Source organism: Colletotrichum acutatum (assembly GCF_030867785.1).
Source record: "Colletotrichum acutatum strain CBS 112980 chromosome Unknown BDZ83scaffold_1, whole genome shotgun sequence".
Lineage (NCBI taxonomy): Eukaryota > Fungi > Ascomycota > Sordariomycetes > Glomerellales > Glomerellaceae > Colletotrichum > Colletotrichum acutatum.
Window position 1 is genome coordinate 33,161 of NW_026848995.1, and position 16,652 is coordinate 49,812.

Here is a 16,652-nt window from a genome sequence, read left to right on the forward strand (position 1 = left end):
CCCTCTCAGCCCTGCGTCTGCTGAGCACTGGCACCCTTGACACCTGTGGCAGGTTAAGCACTGTTGGAGTTGAGCCTTTTCCGAAAAGTGTTCCGAAAGGAGTTAAGCAAAGGTTTGTCCCGCTCGCTGGCTTGCGCCGCCGCCCGCAGTCCAGCTTTCCTAGCTCTCGACAAAGGGCTCGTGACCAGAAGCTGGATTGGGGAAGAAGGTTGGGGGCTGTACGTGTAGGTATACGAGAGTTCTAGAGCTCTGCGTGTCCCGCGGCCCCGGGGGCGGATTTGCCGATGGGCGGGAATGGGCTGCATTGTTAACATGTCTTGCTGTTCATCTCTAATGCGGCTTCGAGAAGGTTGTCTGACCGTCTGACCGATCTCGTAGGCTTACTTGACAGAAAGGTTCTCAGTCATCCATCATATGGAAGTCGCTGACATATCTTCAACAAGGTAACTCCGTACGGATACACCGAAAGAGACGTCATGGTCCCGTCCCGTTGGGAAAGTTACAGATCAGATTAGATTTTGACTCTTTTCCCGCTGGGGGCGTCATCCCGAAAAGGGTAAAAATATCCTCTCATGGGGTCCCATAGAACAGTCAACAGGCTGTCACCGACGCAGCAGCGCACTGAGCACCGACTGGTTTGATGGCAAAGATGGACCACGCAAAACTGCAGTCAGTTGCTGGAATGCCGACTCGCGTGCCGCGTGATGGGGCCAAGGATGTGTGGTGCTCAACTGGGATATGGTCTAATACCGTCTTGGTGAGCCCAAAGAACCCAGTCAGCAACCACCACACGGAAGCAATTCTCCAGGGACGAAAAGAAAAGATCCATCCATGATCCAAAAGGACCCATACCCGGTACACCCTACCCTGGATCGGACCCTCTGCTAGAACTCGCCAATCCCACGTGTAAGTCCGAGACAGACGGCTCTAAGCCTCTAAGGTAGGTCTTTAGGCCGTTCCCTTGTCCCGCTGGCCTGGCTGGCTGGTTCGGGGATCTTTGATTCAATTTCTTAGTCCCGTACTTTCGTATGTACGCCTAGTCCGGGAATGGCGAATTTTCCAAATTGTAAATGGGTCCTCCCCAGTTCGGAGGGGCGTTCCCGCCTTCGCGCGTTGGCGTCAACTTGACGGGTAGATCATCTTCCATTACTTCAACTCGAGGATCGCCCGTCGTTGATGGTCCTACCTGGGGCCTTTCCTGTTCTTTGAAGGTCAGGGTTAGCAACATTCCGAAGTTGAAGGAACACCGCACTCCAGTTCACGATGGCTTCTCCGTCGGCATCTGAGAAGCAGCAACAGTATGTTCGCAAGAGCATCGACTCATCATCAGGCGACAGGACCGCCGCTGCGACACCGGACGTCAACATGCTCCGGGACGACAAGCACATCCCCGACGACTCAAGCTTAGGCCGATCGAGTAGAGACGACGACTCAAGCGACGACAATGGCGACAACCTCGCGCCGCAACAATCCAATGCTTCTTCAGTATGGGCCGTCGACGGCATGTCGTTCCCCCGTGAAGCTATGTTCGTAATCATCTGCTGCATGGCACAATTTTGCACTCGTACGTTGCTGCCCTCTATCCCCAAACTCCATCTCACAACATCACACCATCTCGGAGCATGAGAGAACATAAAGAACATAGACTGACCACTTTAACAGAGGCCGCATACATGGAAACACTCGTCCTTCTCCACGTAATCGGCGGCTCTTTCCACGTAGACAACCCGGCCCGCCTAGCCTGGCTCGTCGCCGGCTACTCTCTCACCGTCGGCACCTTCATCCTCTTCTCCGGCCGCCTCGGCGACGCCTTCGGATATAAGCGCATGCTCATCATCGGCTTCGCCTGGTTCTCTCTGTGGTCCCTCATCGCCGGCCTCAGCGTCTACTCAAACTTCACCCTCGCCGTCTTCTCCCGCGTCCTCCAGGGCATCGGCCCGGCCATCTGCCTCCCCAACGCCCTGGCCCTCTTCGGCGCCGCCTACCCGCCCGGTCACCGCAAGGCCATGGTTTTCTCTTTCTTCGGCGCCGTCGCGCCCATGGGCGGCGTCGTCGGAGCCGCCATCGCCTGCACGCTCGAGCTCGAGTGGTGGCCCTGGGCGCTGTGGGCTCTCTCCATCTGGCTCGCGATCCTCGCCGTCGCGGGTTACTTCATCATCCCCGAGCCGCACGCAAAGGTCGACCGCCCCCCGAGGACCCTCAGCGACATGTTTGTCGAGCTCGACATCCCCGGCGCAGTCACGGGCATCGTGGCGCTCGTCCTCTTCAACTTTGCCTGGAATCAGGCGCCCATTGACGGCTGGAAGACACCCACGGTCCTCGTCCCACTCATCCTCGGCCTCGTCCTTTTCGGCGTCTTCACCGCAATCGAATTCAAGTACGCCGAGAAGCCCCTTCTGCCCTTTGACGCCGTCAACGCCGACGTCGCCTTCGTCCTCGCGGCCGTCGTCTGCGGCTGGGCGACCTTCGGCATCTGGACGCTCTACCTCGTGCAGATCCTCCAGGAGATCCGCACGCTCTCGCCGCTGCTCACCTGCGCGTGGTTCTCGCCCGTCGTTGTCACGGGGGGTCTCGCGGCCGTCATCACGGGCAAGCTCCTCGGCCCGCTCAAGGTGCGCCCGCCCGTTGTCATGACGATGGCGCTCATCGCCTTCACCGTCGGCGTCATCCTCACGGCCACGGCACCCGAGAACCAGATCTACTGGGCGCAGATCTTCGTCTCTATGATCATCATGCCCTTTGGCATGGACATGAGCTTCCCCGCCGCGACGCTGATCCTGTCGAATGCCGTCAAGAAGGAGCACCAGGGCATTGGAGCGAGTCTGGTCAACACGGTGGTCAACTACGGCATCGCGCTCGGCGTCGGGTTCGCGGGCACGGTGGAGGTGCACGTCAGCAAGGGCACGGGGACCAAGGAGGAGCAGTTCAGGGGATTCCGGGGCGCGTTGTACATGGGTGTCGGGCTTGCTGGGCTGGGATTGTGTGTTGCGTTGACGTTTTTGGCGAGGGAGTGGCGGCATCGTAAAGGCGGCTCAGGCAACGAGGAGAAGGCTGCCGAGGCGCAGACGGGAAGCTCATGATGAGACGTGCATAGAATAGATGAGGCAGCTGCTCGGCGCAGTCATAGACTAGATGATGATAGACAACAAGTTTTGTTCACAAATGGGGTACTACGAAGTTGACTATGTGATGTGAAGCTTTGCGTATCTCCGGGGTCAGTAAATGCCGTGACCAATCCCAGGGAATAGACAGACAGCTAACACCTTCTCTTATTCTTTAACGAGCAAAACTGACCACTGGTGAGCCCCTTGCGCCCCGATCGACCGAGGAGGATCAGGAGGTTGGAGTGGTCACTGTCTTCTCCGTCTTGTCGCTTCTCGACTAAAGTGAGACCTCAGATCTGAAGTTTTCTTTGATGTCTTGCCCGCGTTCACCAACTATCATTCAGATACGTCTCTTGCGATCCAGATATCCGGAGTTCATATGTCCACAAAAGGAGGGTAAAAAGAGGGTCAAGTGGTGGTGAGTGAACCCGTGGAGTCCGTTAAGAAGAGAGAGAGAGAGAAAAGATTGCATCCTATTTTTTGGTATCCAGTTGATGCTCGCTGCCAACCAAACAAGATGCTCCAATCCAAACGCCATGCTATTGTTGAAGTTTAGCAAACCTCACATCTCCGCCGCCTTGTTCCTCTAGTTACTTACCCCTTTCCTCACCTTCGACGTACGCCCCCATAAGGCCTAGAGCCTCACTTCCCAGTCCGGCTCCGAAGCGTCTTCAAGCCCGTCTTATGCTCCGTATGCTTCTTACTCAACTGCACCTGTCTCACAAACAAACTCAGAACAAGCCCGAGTCCAGCAAACGCAACATAAACGATATACATCGTCCTCAGAGAACTCAGATACGCTCCGCGCGCAATCTGCCCTTGCTCTCCCTGCAAATCCGCCACCACGCCCACACTAGACGCGGCGCTCGACCCAGAGAGCATATTCGCCAACTCGGGACCAAGCTCCTCCCTCAGCCGCGGGTACTGCCTCTGCATCTCATTATTAAACACCACACCACCAATAACCACAGAGATCGACGTGCCCATCTGCCGAATAAACCCAAACGCCGACGTCGCGGCCGCGATATCGCGCGGCTCTACCGACGTCTGCACCGCAATCAGCGGGCTCTGGAAATTAGGCCCGATACCGAGCCCCGCGACGATCTGGTAGAGGATAATCTTGGTGAAGTTCCGGTCGAGCGGGAGGTCGTGGAACAACCCAAACCCAACGGTCGTGACGAGCATGCCGCCGATGATGAGGTAGACGTAGTTGCCCGTCTTGCGGATCAGCACGCCCGCGACGGCAGACATGAGGGACAGCGAGAGGACGTAGGGGAGCAGGTAGACGCCCGAGAGGAGGGAGGAGACGCCCTGCACGCCCTGGAAGTAGAGCGGCAGCCAGTAGCTGCCCGAAATGAAGGCGAAGGCGTGGCAGAAGGCCGTCGCGAAGGCGGCCATGTTGGACCAGCTGCGGAAGAGGTGCATCGGGATGACGGGGTACCGCGCGTACTTCCACTCGTTGACCGCGAAGATCCCAATCGTGACGATACCAAATACAATGAGACAGATAACAGTAGGCGAGCTCCACGGGTACTGAACGCCGCCGAACTCAAGGCCGAAAAGAAACATGAGCGTGCCGCCGATAATGGTAAGCGTGCCGACCCAGTCGATCGCCTTCAGGCCCTGCGCTACGGGCGTCCGCGGGTTGTGCAGTTTGAGGACGAAGAAGAGCACAACGAAGCCGACGCCCGAGATGGGCAGGTTGACGTAGAAGCACCAGCGCCAGGTGGCTTTACTCGTGAAGACGCCGCCGAGGACGGGCCCGATGGCGCTCGAGACGGCCCAGACCATGCCCATGACGCCGAAGTAGACGCCGCGCTGGCGCATCGAGAAGAGGTCGCTTACGCAGATGTTGACGAGGACAATGATGCCGCCGCCGCCTATGCCCTGGATCGCGCGGGCGCCGATGAGCATGCTGTGTGATGTTAGCAACTTCCATACGCCATTTTCTAGTCTGAAGCTCTCAAGGCTTACCCCATGCTCGTAGACAACCCACAAATCAAAGACCCGACCCAAAACACACCAACGGCGCATAGCAGAATCGGCTTCCGGCCCCAGATATCAGAAATCTTGCCCCACGTCGGCACGAAAGCCGCATTGCTGAGGAGGTACGCCGAACCGATCCAGATGTAGCCGATATTGCTATTAAACTCCTCTGCAATCGTCGGCACGGCGGTCGTGATGATGGTAACGTCCAGCGCCGCCAGAAACAGCGCCGCGCAGAGCGAGAGCACGATGAGCGTCGTCTCGAGCTTTGTGCGGCCGGCCTCGGGCGTGTCTTCGGCGCCGGCCGCCGCTGCCGGTGGTGGTCCCTGCGCCGCTGCCGTGGCTTGTGTTTCGGGCGCGGCCTCTTTTGTGTCGCTGGGGGCCGTCACATGGCCTGTTGTCGCCGTTGTGGCAGTGGCGTTGTGGGAGAGTTCCTGTTCTTCCGCCTTGATGTTCGTCGCGTCGGGGTTGCTGCGGATCGTCACCGAGTCGCTGCTGGTGATCGTGGGAGATCCATCTTCGGTCTGGGAGCCGGCGGCGCGTTCAATGTCGCCGACTTTTTCGTCGTCGTGGACCTCGTGCGAGTGTTTTGCTGTCATCTGTGCTTCGCTATGCTGGACGATGGTCTTGGCGGTATAGGAATGTCGTGTGAAGGTTGTATGCTTGTCTCAAGAGCTCAATCTGTTCTCGGGATGCTGAGCGAGAGACTGGTGATTCATGGAAGGACGTGGTGAGTCTAAAGGTAGCTAGCTGAGTTGGACCTTTCAAGGTGAGGATTGAAAGAGATCACCAGCTTCGTGCAAAGAGAGAAACACGGTGAGGCGACAATAGATACAAATTGCTGAAATTGGGTATTATTCAGTGAGTGACGATCTTCAGCTACAGCTAGTGAGAAGAAATCCGTAGCAACAGTCAGTCCGTCATGGTTGTCAAGAGGAAGAGTCAACAGTCACAGAAGAGAAACGAAAGAAAAATAACGAGCGAAAGGCGCAACAAATTTCCATTACGAATCCAAAGTCGATGACAAGCACCTCCACATGCGCTCCAACCTGTACCCTCCCCTGGTCCCATGGCGAGGAAAAAGTGGACGTAAAGGGACTGGTCTCGAAGCAGCTAAGAGCAAGGGGTGTGGGATCTAAAGCATCCAAGGCTGGGGTAAGTGAAAATCGTGTGTAATAGTGTACTTCCTAAGGTAGTATGGGGGTGGAAAGACGCGAGAGCGACGAGAGCCGAGAGAATGTCGACTGTTGCCGCGTTGCCGAATCGGCAAAAGTTGATTGACTCAACGACTACACTAAAACATGGATACGGATAGACAACTCGTGCTGGGGCTAATGCGACATCGGATTTAACCAGCACAAGCTCGGCGCGAGAGCCGGTGAGAATGTCAGTTCACACTTTATGTCTAGTACTTTTTATCCGAAGTTTCTGTCCATAGACTTATCAAGCATCTCTCGGAGCAGTTCGTCCTGGTTCATATGACTCTGCCCGATTGGTTTATGTGAATGTTGAGTCCCCAAACGAGTTGGTGTTCTTATTCTCCACCACCCGAAGCCGAAGCCGAACTACCCTACGAGGAAGCTAAAGACTGCTAAACTGTTCATTCAATCCTATGGATCTGTTGACTTATCCCACCTGGACCGTGCCGTCATCCGCGAGACATCTGCTAGATTCCAGTGAAGACTTGGTAATCAGTCATCAACATCAACTCATAGGTGCTCACGTATCATGGTCTCCATCCTTGATACATCTGCAACGGCGACATTTACGATCCTGCGACCCTGCGACTTGGAAGCCGAGATCGCAGACAGCAACACCTTTGCGAGGGGATGAGGGATTGTGCAAGAAGTTTGAACAAGTGCCAGGGTCCTCCCTTGCCCCCACCTCGGCTGTTCCCCCGCAATGGAAGGCTTATCCTTGGTTGTCGGAATGCTTGTCATCATCACTGGATGTCTGCGATCGGGTTCATCTTTGTGTGTAGTGGTGTTGTCTATCGGCTGCTTCTCTGTTTATTACGTAGTTGGAGGATTAGCCATTTCTCTTATGCCGATAGACTGGGAGGATTATAGGGACGACTGTGGATGTTATAGATCACCTTGAGAATGATGCTAGAATATCTACCCGCCAAGCCACGAAACAGATACCCAGCTTCTGCAGCAGCACAGCCCGTCTTCTCGGAGCATAGTAGATGGAGCGTCAAACTCAGTCACTAGTGCTCGATACACTCGTATTGCGAATTATAGCACATGCATCTCAATACTACTTTACAAAGTAACCCAACCAGTAAAAGTGATACAAACATGCGTGACTGACAGACCTCAGAGTGGAGTTCCAAGCCTCCCTTGAACCGTCACTCATCTCAAGTGGGAACTCTCACAAACCACCAACCTAATTTCAGCCTCAACCACCACCACCAAACTCACAAACAATGCTTCTTTCAACGTCGTAATCACCCACAACCCCGTTCCGCTCACCTCTCTCCAGTATCCCACACTCATGAGGCTCTTCTTCCGCCCAACCCAAGCCTCAGCCTCATTACGACTCATAAAACACCCCTTCAATAATCCCTCCTCATCAAGACTCATCACCACAATGTCCTCCCCATCACCGGCACCATCACGGTCTTACACCGACGCAATCAACCTCCTAAACACCCTCATCCCAAACCTCAAAGTCCACGCCCTCTTCAACAAACCCAAAGATGCCGCTCCCACCACCGCAGCACCAGCAACAGACCCAAACCTCCTCGCCATACCCGAAATGCGCGCCTGGCTCCTCCGCGCAAACTTAACCCCCGAACGCCTCTCCTCCCTCTCGTTCATCCACATCGCAGGCACAAAAGGGAAAGGCTCCGTAACAGCCCTCACGACCTCGGCCCTCCTCAACCGCTCATCCTCATCCCCTCCCACGACGCAAATAGGTCCCATAGGAACCTACACCTCCCCCCACCTCCTCTCCCCCCGCGAACGCATCGCGATCTCCAACACCCCCATCTCCCAAACCCTCTTCACAACATCCTTCTTCGAACTCTGGGACACCCTCTCCTCCTGCGCCTCTTCGGCCCCCGGCGGCAGCGCCAGCGATGGCCCAGACCTCGGCATCGAACCAGGCTCCAAACCCTTCTACTTCCGCTTCCTCACCCTCCTCGCCCTCCACATCTTCCTCAAACTCCGCGTCCGCACCGTGGTGTTGGAATGCGGCATCGGCGGCGAATACGACGCCACAAACGCCATCCCCGCCGAGGCAGTAACGACGTCAGTCATCACGCAGCTGGGCATAGATCACGTCGCCATGTTAGGCTCCACTGCCTCGCAAATAGCATGGCATAAAGCAGGCGTGATGAAACCCGGCGTCGCAACCTTCACCCGCAAACTATCTGATGAGGTACACCAGGGCGTAATGTCCACCCTCCGCTCCCGCGCGCAAGAGATAGGCGCGGAGCTGATCGAGGTGGAAGACGAGGACGTCGTCGCGTGGAGCGGTGTACCGGGCGCCAAATTACCCGGCGGAGACTTGCAGAAGAGGAACCAGGCTCTCGCTGCGCTTGCTGCGAGGCGCCATGTCCAGGTCCTTCAAGCCCGGGAAGCGGGGTCAAAGACCGTGGGGGAGGTGGATGCTTCGCTGGCTGATGTACCTGAAGTCATCATCGCCGGTCTCCGCGAGGCGACGCTCCGCGGCCGGCATGAAGTTCTCAGACAGGGTAGCGTATCGTGGTACCTCGACGGCGCGCATAACGCGGATAGTCTGGCGGAAGTGGCGCGCTGGATTTCGCCCATCATCACCACCACAACCTCCTTAGACACCGCGAACAATAACGAAAGCTTCATCCTCGTCTTCAACCAACAAGAACGCGACGCCCCCGCTCTGTTGATTAATCTACTGCGGCAGATGAAAGCGTTGGGCGTAGACCTCGAGACGAGGCTGGCCGCCGCCGTCTTCACCAGGAACGATAAGACCAATATCGCCGGCGAGGGCGGGGACGTGGATCTGATTGTGCAGGAGGCGTGTGCCGCAGCATGTAGGGAGATGTGTCCTGCTACAAAGGCCGTGGTGTGCAAGGACCTGACGGAGATGAAGAGCTCCGTTGATGGCGTCGCGAGGCTGTCGTCGTCGGGGACGAAGGTGCTGGTCACGGGGAGCATGTATCTTGTTGGAAACGTCATCGGCTTGTTGGAGCCGGAAGGTGTATTGTGACCTCACCTAGAAGAGAAGGCCAATGACTATAGAAAATATAAATCTAGAGTTGAATCCGTGAGGACATATCTGTTCGTGCCCCTATAGAAAGCCGTTGTTAAACCCCATTCTATCCCATAAGACCCCATACTCTTTAGAGTCAAACGCAAAAGCAATATAAATACTCCGCCCCCTTTAAAAATCTACAAAGCATCCGCGCCCTCTAGGATACCCAGCGCGCCACCGACGAGATGCAAGCTCCCCGTCACGAGAGCCTGCACGCTCTCCCCCTCCGGCAGGCCCTCACCGACGCTCCGGACGTGGTTCAACGCCTCTTCGATAGTCGGTATGACGCGTACGTCGGCATGGGGATCCAGCTTGGACCAGCGCTCCGCAAACTGCCTCTGCACCGTCATGGCCTCGATGGCTTTGGCGTCGTACTGGTGGTTGACGAAGTCTACGAGATCCATCTGTCAGCATCTTACTCTCATCCAAATGTTCTCGACCATCCCAAAGATGATTGAGGGGGAAAGGGGGGCTCACCTCGCTTATACCCAGTCTGGGCATACGTAACATTCGTACAAAACACCACACTCTCAAACGCCCGCCCATCCTCCCTCCTGATAGCCTCATACATGCCATCCAAAAAGTCAATCGCCTCCGTCCGGCCCTGCTGATTAAACACCAACGCCCTCGGCCCCTTCTTCCCTCTACTCGCACTCTCATCCACATACCACCGCGCCGCCATCCTCAGACTATCCGTCGTATGCGCCCCGTCAACGTACCACGCAACAGCTCCCTCCTCCTTGACCTCGCACCGTCCCCTCCACACAACCCCCTCCAACCCCTCCACAAACGGCTTCGACAACCTCTCCGGATCCCTCTTGAACTCAGGATCAACCCTCTCCAGCGCAGTCTCCGCAAGCCTGACCGCCAAACTCGCATTCCTCTTCTGAAACACCGCATCAGGACGAATCTTAACACCCTCCAACCTCGGATCAACACCAACAACCTCCATCTCGATCCCCTTCTCCCTCGCCCGTTCCTCCAACACCCCCGCCGCCCCAGCAACCTGCTCAACAGTAAACCCCTTACTGCCCGTCTTCATAATCCCCCCCTTATGCCACGCAATCTTCTCCACCGTATCCCCCAGCGCAAAAACATGATCGATCCCCAACGTCGTAATCCCCGTCGCAACAGGCCTTCCCACGAGATTCGTAGCATCGTACTCCCCTCCGATCCCCGTCTCCAGAATCGCAACATCACACCCCTCACTCAAGAAAGCATGAAAGCTCACAAGCGTCAAATACCTCGAATAAATAGGCCTCGTCCCAACCGCAACAACCTCTTCTTGAATCTTATTCTCCTCCCCCAACCGATCCCACACCTCAAAGAAATACCGCGCAAACAGCGCCTCAGATATCGGCACGCCATTAATCCGTATCCGTTCCCTCACCGCAATCAAATGCGGCGAGATCAACAACCCGACCTTCCGCGGTATCGACTTGGGCGAAGCGGCGCGGTGCCGCGCGAGAATGGAGTCCGTGAAGGCGCAGGTGCTTCCTTTCCCCTTTGTCCCCGCGACATGAATCACGTTGAGGCTGTCGAGGTCAGAGACGGAGTAGCCCACGCGCGCGAGGTACGCTCGCATCTCGGCGACGGAGGCTTCGTCGGGTCGGATGCCTGCCTTGCGCCGGGCTTCGATTACGGCGAAGGGGGTTTGGAGGGTGTTGAGCGCGTCGACGGCGTCCTGTGAGTAGATTGGGTTAGCAAAGCTTCGTTCTGCAGTGTCCCTCGTCCTCTCGTCTTGCGATCCTCAATTGCGTGGCTCTATGAACCCAAGCTTGAAGCTGCGAAAGACATCCCGATCTCCGACCTCGGAGACAACAGCTTGAAGCTTCACAACGGGGGAAACATCTGGAGAAGGCTTACATTATACGTCCTCCCGGCGGTAGCCATCATTCGTCGTCCTAGATAGCGCGGGAATAGAAAATTCCTGCTGTTGCTGTTGCTGATGCTGCTGCGCGTGAGGCGTATTACGTGGCGGGATGCATGATGCATCAAGGACGTCGGGATGCTCCCTCTCTTTTTTTTTTTCCGGGGAGAGGTCCTTTGCGGCGGGGCTCGAAATGGAGGGGTTACCAGAGCTCTCTCTTGAACTTTGGTTCAGGTACCTTACTTTGGGAAGGTAGAATTTCGGGGGGTGGTAAGGTAAGCTGCTGCGTCTGCTGCCGGCTTTCGGTGGGGGGTTCATTCTGGTTATATGCGGCTTCCATTGGGGGTGCGCTTCGGGACTCGAGCCGGGAGAGGGTGTGTCCGGGGGTCCTACGCTCGGCGCTCGTCCCGCTTCCTGGTTTACGTCTACTCTGTATTGGATTGAACGGGCCGGCCACCAGCTTGTGCCGATGCGTCAGAGACCTCTCTCAAACTCAATTCGTCTTTTGCTTTACCTAGCCTGAATTTATGATAACGTCTTCTTTTTGGATTTGAGTGCTTGGCCCAAACCCAAAATGAGTACTGCTGTTTACTCGTTGGTACGGCATGGAAACAGATAGTACGGGATATCACAAGCAGACAGACTTTGATAAAATACACTGCCTTCATTCAAGTCTATGGGCTATGTCTTACACAGACCAGAGGTCTAGGCTATCTCACTCTCTCTTCGTCTTCTAAATATTCCCCCCCATGAAGAGCCCCCCTTCATACTAGAACAAAAGAAAAAAAAATGTTTCCCGTCCATTATTCTACCTTGAGACTCTGCAGGCGAGCTTCTGTCGCAATGACCTACAATTGAACACATTAGCTATCAATTATTCTTCACATGCATTTCAGGGGGGTGTACTCACATCAAGAGCCTGCTGGACCTCAAGAACCTTCCTCACCTCACCGAGCCAGTCTCTGCTCAGCGTCTTCGCCCAGCCCTGCAGACCGTTCATCTCACGGGCTGCAGCATCCAGGTTACCCTCCTCCAACAGCGTCTGCGTACGGGTGAGGATGCTCTCGACGTCGTCGCCGCCAACCAGACCCTGCTTCTTGAACATGACCTTGCTGAGGAGGTAGCTTGACGCGTGGCTGGCGACGCCGGCCTCCTCGGGCAGGAGGGACGCCTTGCGCACCTCGTTGGCGACTATCCTGAAGCGATCGATGAGCTGTGCCGCGTTGGACAGACCGCGCTGGTAGGCCGACGGGTTGATCGAGGCAATGGCCGCGTTGACGACGGGGTCCTCGGCCGCGATCTCCTTGAGCGCAACGAGCTCACGTGTAAACGGCTTGGGCGTCGTCGCGTTCTCCAGGCTGGCGCGGACGGCGTCCACGGCGACGTGGAGCTGCTGGGTGCGCAGGTTGGTGTCGACAACCTCGTTCCAGCCCGTTGTCAGCTTCTCGAGGTCCTGGACGGCCGCCGACAGGTTGTTGAGCTTGCCGAGGCGGCCCTCGCGCTCGGCCTCGACGTGGCCCTGCACCTCGGCGACGAACTCCTTCTTCAGGGCGAGCGCCTGCTCAAGCAGCTGGTTGTTGAGACGCTCCTCGTTAAGCTGTTTCTCGCGCTCCAGCAGGAGCTTGACGCGCTCGTTGTAGGCATCCTTGACCTTCTTCATCTCGTCCTCGAAATCCTTTCTCCACTGGGTCTCTTGGGCGACCATGGCGGACTCGACGCGGGCAATCAGGTCGTTGGCGGCCTTGTCAAAGTCGGCGACCTTGGCCTCAACCTCGGAAGCGGCCTTCTCCTCGACCGAAGACTTGATGGCCTTGATCTTGCCTCCGACCTTGCTCAACTCGCTCTTGGCCTTGGCAATGGTGGGAGAGTAGCGACCGTGGGCCTTGTCGGCGTTGATGACGGTGATGATGTCGTTGAGCATGCGGACGAGGTCCTGGACGACGGGCTCGGTGGCATCCTCAATCTTCAGGGCGTCGATCGGGGCAATGGGAGGGAATCGCGAAGGCTCGTTGACCTCGGGGGCCTTGAATCCGTTCGAGTCCTCCTTGGGCGCAGCGGCAGCAGGCTTGGTCTCCTTGGCCGGCTCGGGAGCAGCCTTGGGAGCCTCTGGCGCAGGCTTGGGCTTCTCGGCCGGCTTGCTAACCTCCTCCTTGACGGCGACAACCTTGGCAGCAGCCTTGTCAACAGCGCTCGACTGACGACCAGCGGGCTCGCCGTTATCGGCTACTCTCCATGACGCGCCGCTCTGGGCGGGGATCTTGACCTGGCTACCGGTATCTCTTCCCTTGATCTTGTTCGAGAGGTTGGGGAATCGCTTGCGGAAGTCTGCTTCCTCAAAGTAGAGGACGGCCTGCTCGCCAAAGGGAATATATTCGGTGAAGAAGTCGTGGAAGTTATCGTTGACGCGCGAGTACCAGACACCACCTCCGAAGCCGACGGCGCCGAGGATGGCGAGTGTCAAGACGAGGTTCCTCAATCGGCGGAAGAAACCCTTCTTCTTGGGCGCGGCAGCGGCGGGCGACTCGGGCGGAGGAGCAGCGGCAGCGGCAGCGGCAGCCTCGAGGTTGGGAACGACGACCGCGGGATCGGGAGTCGGGGGCGTGAGAGGGACCTCTTGCTTGGGGATGGTCGGCTCGACGGCGGAAATCTCGGGGACGGCGCTCTTCTCTGAGGTGATGGTCTCTGATGCCGGCAGGACGGCGGGTTTGGAAGGGTCGACAGCGGGCTTCTTGTCGTCGGCGAAATGCCTCCTCTGGCGGGCGGCAGCGGCCTGCCATTGGCGGCCAACAACGGCCGTCGCAGGCCTGTGGCCGAGCACCCTCACGGATCGAATCGACGTTCGCAACATGAGGGGATGCAATGGGCCGACAGGGCGTAATTGGGGGTGAATAATGTCGAGGGGGAGTTGCAGTGGGAGGTGTTCCGTACCTTTTGGTGACGGAAATCCAGGCACAAAAAAGCTCAGGGAAAAGTTCGGCTAAAACTGGGTGAGCTTCCAGCCGCGCCGTGCTGGTCCGCTGCGAGCGCCGAGCGGCAGGAACCGGGATCTCAGCCAGGACCACCTGCCTATCCGTTCCTTACCAAGAGCTCACGTCACTCGTCACTCGGCGGCGACACCTGTCAATTATTGACACGCGGCTTTCACATTCTCCCATCTTTATCAAGCTGATGTATATATCGCCTTTTTTTTATGGTGATAATACAGGTCTCTGGCTTTGCGTGACTTTTCTCCCAAGAGCCTTGACAACTTGGTGAATTAATAGGCGGGAAAAATCCAAACAAAAGAAACTACGTCACCAAGCTTTACTTCCTTGATGGCAGCATTTGGTAATCTTCATCGGTATCCATGAGCAGCTATACGTCCATGGGAGCATGTGCAGCATATCACCGAAACCAGCAGTGAAACGATAAGAAATTGTATACGGCCCCATCCTTGAGAAACAGTTGCCTCTATCGCATACTGTACATCAGAAAAATGCTGCAGGATGCTTCCCCCAGTAAAGTGAATCCGTTCCCGTACACCGTCTTATCCCAGGACTGTCCCTACACCCGAGTTGCCGCAACCGAATGAAGACTCGAAATGTAAAATCACACACACACACACACACACGCAACTCTCTCCCTTCACCCTCTTGGCTCTTCCTCTGCGCTCTGCCTCTCAAAAAAAAAACGTACTGTTGATATTAAAAAAGCTGGGTCTGGCATGCCCATTCTTTGGTGTAGGGATTTGCGATAATGCTCTTCTTCAGCCCAAACCCATCCAGCCCAGACACCGTCGTGTACATGCTTGTATTGGTGCGGTGCCTGACTGATGGGTGCCCTAGTGTAGCCTGCCAACGGGAGCCTGCCTCGCCTCGGACGTGATGCCGATCTCTCGCTGATTTCCTTGGACCCGTTCGAAATGTGATGATGGTGTTGATGATGGTATGTGAATCTCTCCTCACTTAGCAGCTGCAAGGCCCGCTGACGTTGCTGCCAGGAGTCTCGGGTTGAAGGCTCACGCCCTGTCGCTGGCCTGGCCGGGCGTGCCTAGGGCCGGCCTGGTCAAGCGGCAGCTTCTTGGCGATAGCAGTGAAGAGGTCCTTGACATTCTCGGCCGTCTTGGCTGATGTCTCGAAGAAGAGGAGTCCGGCCTCGCGCGCATAGGCCTCGGCGTCAGCCGTAGGCACCGCTCTCTTATCGGGCTGCTCGGTGACCAAATCCAACTTGTTGCCGGCGAGGGCGATGATGATGTTTTCGTTGGCTTGTCTCTGCAATTCCTTGACCCACGCCTTTGCCTTATCCAGGGATGCCTTGCTGCTGTTAGCATTCTTGTGACGGACGCCATAGGTTATCATTCAGCCTACAGATTGGGTAATGTCGTAGACTACTACAGCGCAGTTTGCGTTGCGGTAGTACATGGGTGCAAGGGACTTGTATCGCTCCTGTCCGGCCGTATCCCAAATCTCGAACTTGACTGTGGTGTTCTCGTCGAGGGAAATGGTCTGGGTCAGGAAGGCGGCACCGATGGTCGATTCGCGGTAGGAGTCGAACTGGTCCTGTAGTGGCACGAGGTTAATGGACTGTGAAGACGAACCAGTTCTGCATCGGGAACTTACCTTGACGAAACGCAACACGATGGAGCTCTGAGCAACAGGTTAGCACCAACGGATGGAATTCCCATGAGGATCCGGATAATGAAATACCTTTCCAACAGCGGACTCGCCTGTGTGTCATCATACCCATTAGCTATTATTGTTGTAAACGATCGGGCGGCAAGGAAGAATGCATACCTAGCAGGACGAGCTTGAACTGCGCAAAGCGCGTATTCATTCCGCGCGCACCAGGAGCACCGGGGCCTCGGGCAGCCATTTTTGCGTAATGTGAAGGAGAGGTTTTGGAAAGAAGCGGGCGATGACAAGAAAGTCGATGTTTGATGAGCCTAACTCGCGGTGCGGGAGGCTGTTCTAGGAAGGCAGCTGTATCGAATGTGGCCGGACGGACTCGTTCGCCGGCGTTCGGAAAAGGTGGTCCAAGTCGTAATGGAGGAAATGAGGGCGATGTTACGTTGATCGGAACAGAGATCGAGAGTCGCGAAAGCAGCCGTCGTGGATCAAAAGATTCGTGGTTGCGCGGCGGGAGGGGCGAGGGTGCGAGTACGGTACTGCGTAAGGTAGAGGTCGGTGGTGGAATGTAAGGTGGGAAGCAGCGGGATGGGAGTTGATGGTAAATCGGGGCCTGGAATAATGTGACTGCCTTGGGGACAGCCGTTCTTGGGGGTCTCGGGGGGGGGGGCGTGTGGGTGCTGTTGGGTGGTGCGTGTGTGTCGGTGATCACTGACGCCCATTCACTGTCTTCTGAGGTGGTCTGTCTAGTACTTCGGCGTCTTATTACGGGCTGCGTAAGGTGAGGTACCTTACTGCGTAAAGGGTTGAGACTTGAGGGTATCCTAGCGCCCGACTAATAAGGTACCT

The 16,652-nt window shown here is 56.4% G+C and overlaps 7 protein-coding genes across 7 annotated transcripts; 2 read left to right on the forward strand and 5 right to left on the reverse strand.

Moving 5' to 3' along the window:
• Window positions 1-1,263: 1,263 nt before the first annotated feature.
• Window positions 1,264-3,080, forward strand: BDZ83DRAFT_564024 (major facilitator superfamily transporter; the record flags this gene model as incomplete). The annotated part of the gene is made up of 2 exons (XM_060503598.1): window positions 1,264-1,564; window positions 1,663-3,080. 2 exons carry the CDS (start codon window positions 1,264-1,266, stop codon window positions 3,078-3,080), a joined length of 1,719 nt encoding a protein of 572 aa, XP_060371719.1.
• A 666-nt stretch (window positions 3,081-3,746) lies between these two features.
• BDZ83DRAFT_746102 (major facilitator superfamily transporter) lies at window positions 3,747-5,689 on the reverse strand (the record flags this gene model as incomplete). The annotated part of the gene is made up of 2 exons (XM_060513205.1): window positions 3,747-5,019; window positions 5,079-5,689. The coding sequence occupies 2 exons, from the start codon at window positions 5,687-5,689 to the stop codon at window positions 3,747-3,749; spliced, it is 1,884 nt and encodes a 627-aa protein (XP_060371720.1).
• Window positions 5,690-7,682: 1,993 nt separating this feature from the next.
• On the forward strand, window positions 7,683-9,284 carry BDZ83DRAFT_564275 (Mur ligase; the record flags this gene model as incomplete). The annotated part of the gene is made up of 1 exon (XM_060503622.1): window positions 7,683-9,284. The coding sequence occupies one exon, from the start codon at window positions 7,683-7,685 to the stop codon at window positions 9,282-9,284; it is 1,602 nt and encodes a 533-aa protein (XP_060371721.1).
• A 182-nt stretch (window positions 9,285-9,466) lies between these two features.
• On the reverse strand, window positions 9,467-10,914 carry BDZ83DRAFT_564475 (Mur ligase; the record flags this gene model as incomplete). Its single annotated transcript, XM_060503643.1, has 2 exons — window positions 9,467-9,720; window positions 9,807-10,914. The coding sequence occupies 2 exons, from the start codon at window positions 10,912-10,914 to the stop codon at window positions 9,467-9,469; spliced, it is 1,362 nt and encodes a 453-aa protein (XP_060371722.1).
• Window positions 10,915-11,498: 584 nt separating this feature from the next.
• BDZ83DRAFT_596107 (uncharacterized protein) lies at window positions 11,499-11,965 on the reverse strand. The gene has a single exon (XM_060506846.1). It carries the CDS (start codon window positions 11,865-11,867, stop codon window positions 11,625-11,627), a length of 243 nt encoding a protein of 80 aa, XP_060371723.1. The 5' UTR covers window positions 11,868-11,965; the 3' UTR covers window positions 11,499-11,624.
• A 37-nt stretch (window positions 11,966-12,002) lies between these two features.
• Window positions 12,003-14,047, reverse strand: BDZ83DRAFT_714713 (mitofilin; the record flags this gene model as incomplete). Its single annotated transcript, XM_060511668.1, has 2 exons — window positions 12,003-12,047; window positions 12,110-14,047. The coding sequence occupies 2 exons, from the start codon at window positions 14,045-14,047 to the stop codon at window positions 12,003-12,005; spliced, it is 1,983 nt and encodes a 660-aa protein (XP_060371724.1).
• Window positions 14,048-15,143: 1,096 nt separating this feature from the next.
• Window positions 15,144-16,050, reverse strand: BDZ83DRAFT_746105 (ras family protein; the record flags this gene model as incomplete). Its single annotated transcript, XM_060513206.1, has 5 exons — window positions 15,144-15,491; window positions 15,546-15,737; window positions 15,798-15,824; window positions 15,885-15,904; window positions 15,972-16,050. The coding sequence occupies 5 exons, from the start codon at window positions 16,048-16,050 to the stop codon at window positions 15,144-15,146; spliced, it is 666 nt and encodes a 221-aa protein (XP_060371725.1).
• Window positions 16,051-16,652: the final 602 nt, after the last annotated feature.

Coding starts and splice junctions, on each gene's coding strand:
- BDZ83DRAFT_596107 (XM_060506846.1), bottom strand. CDS start 11,867: ATGAAGGCAGTGTATTTTATCAAAGTCTGTCTGCTTGTGATATCCCGT.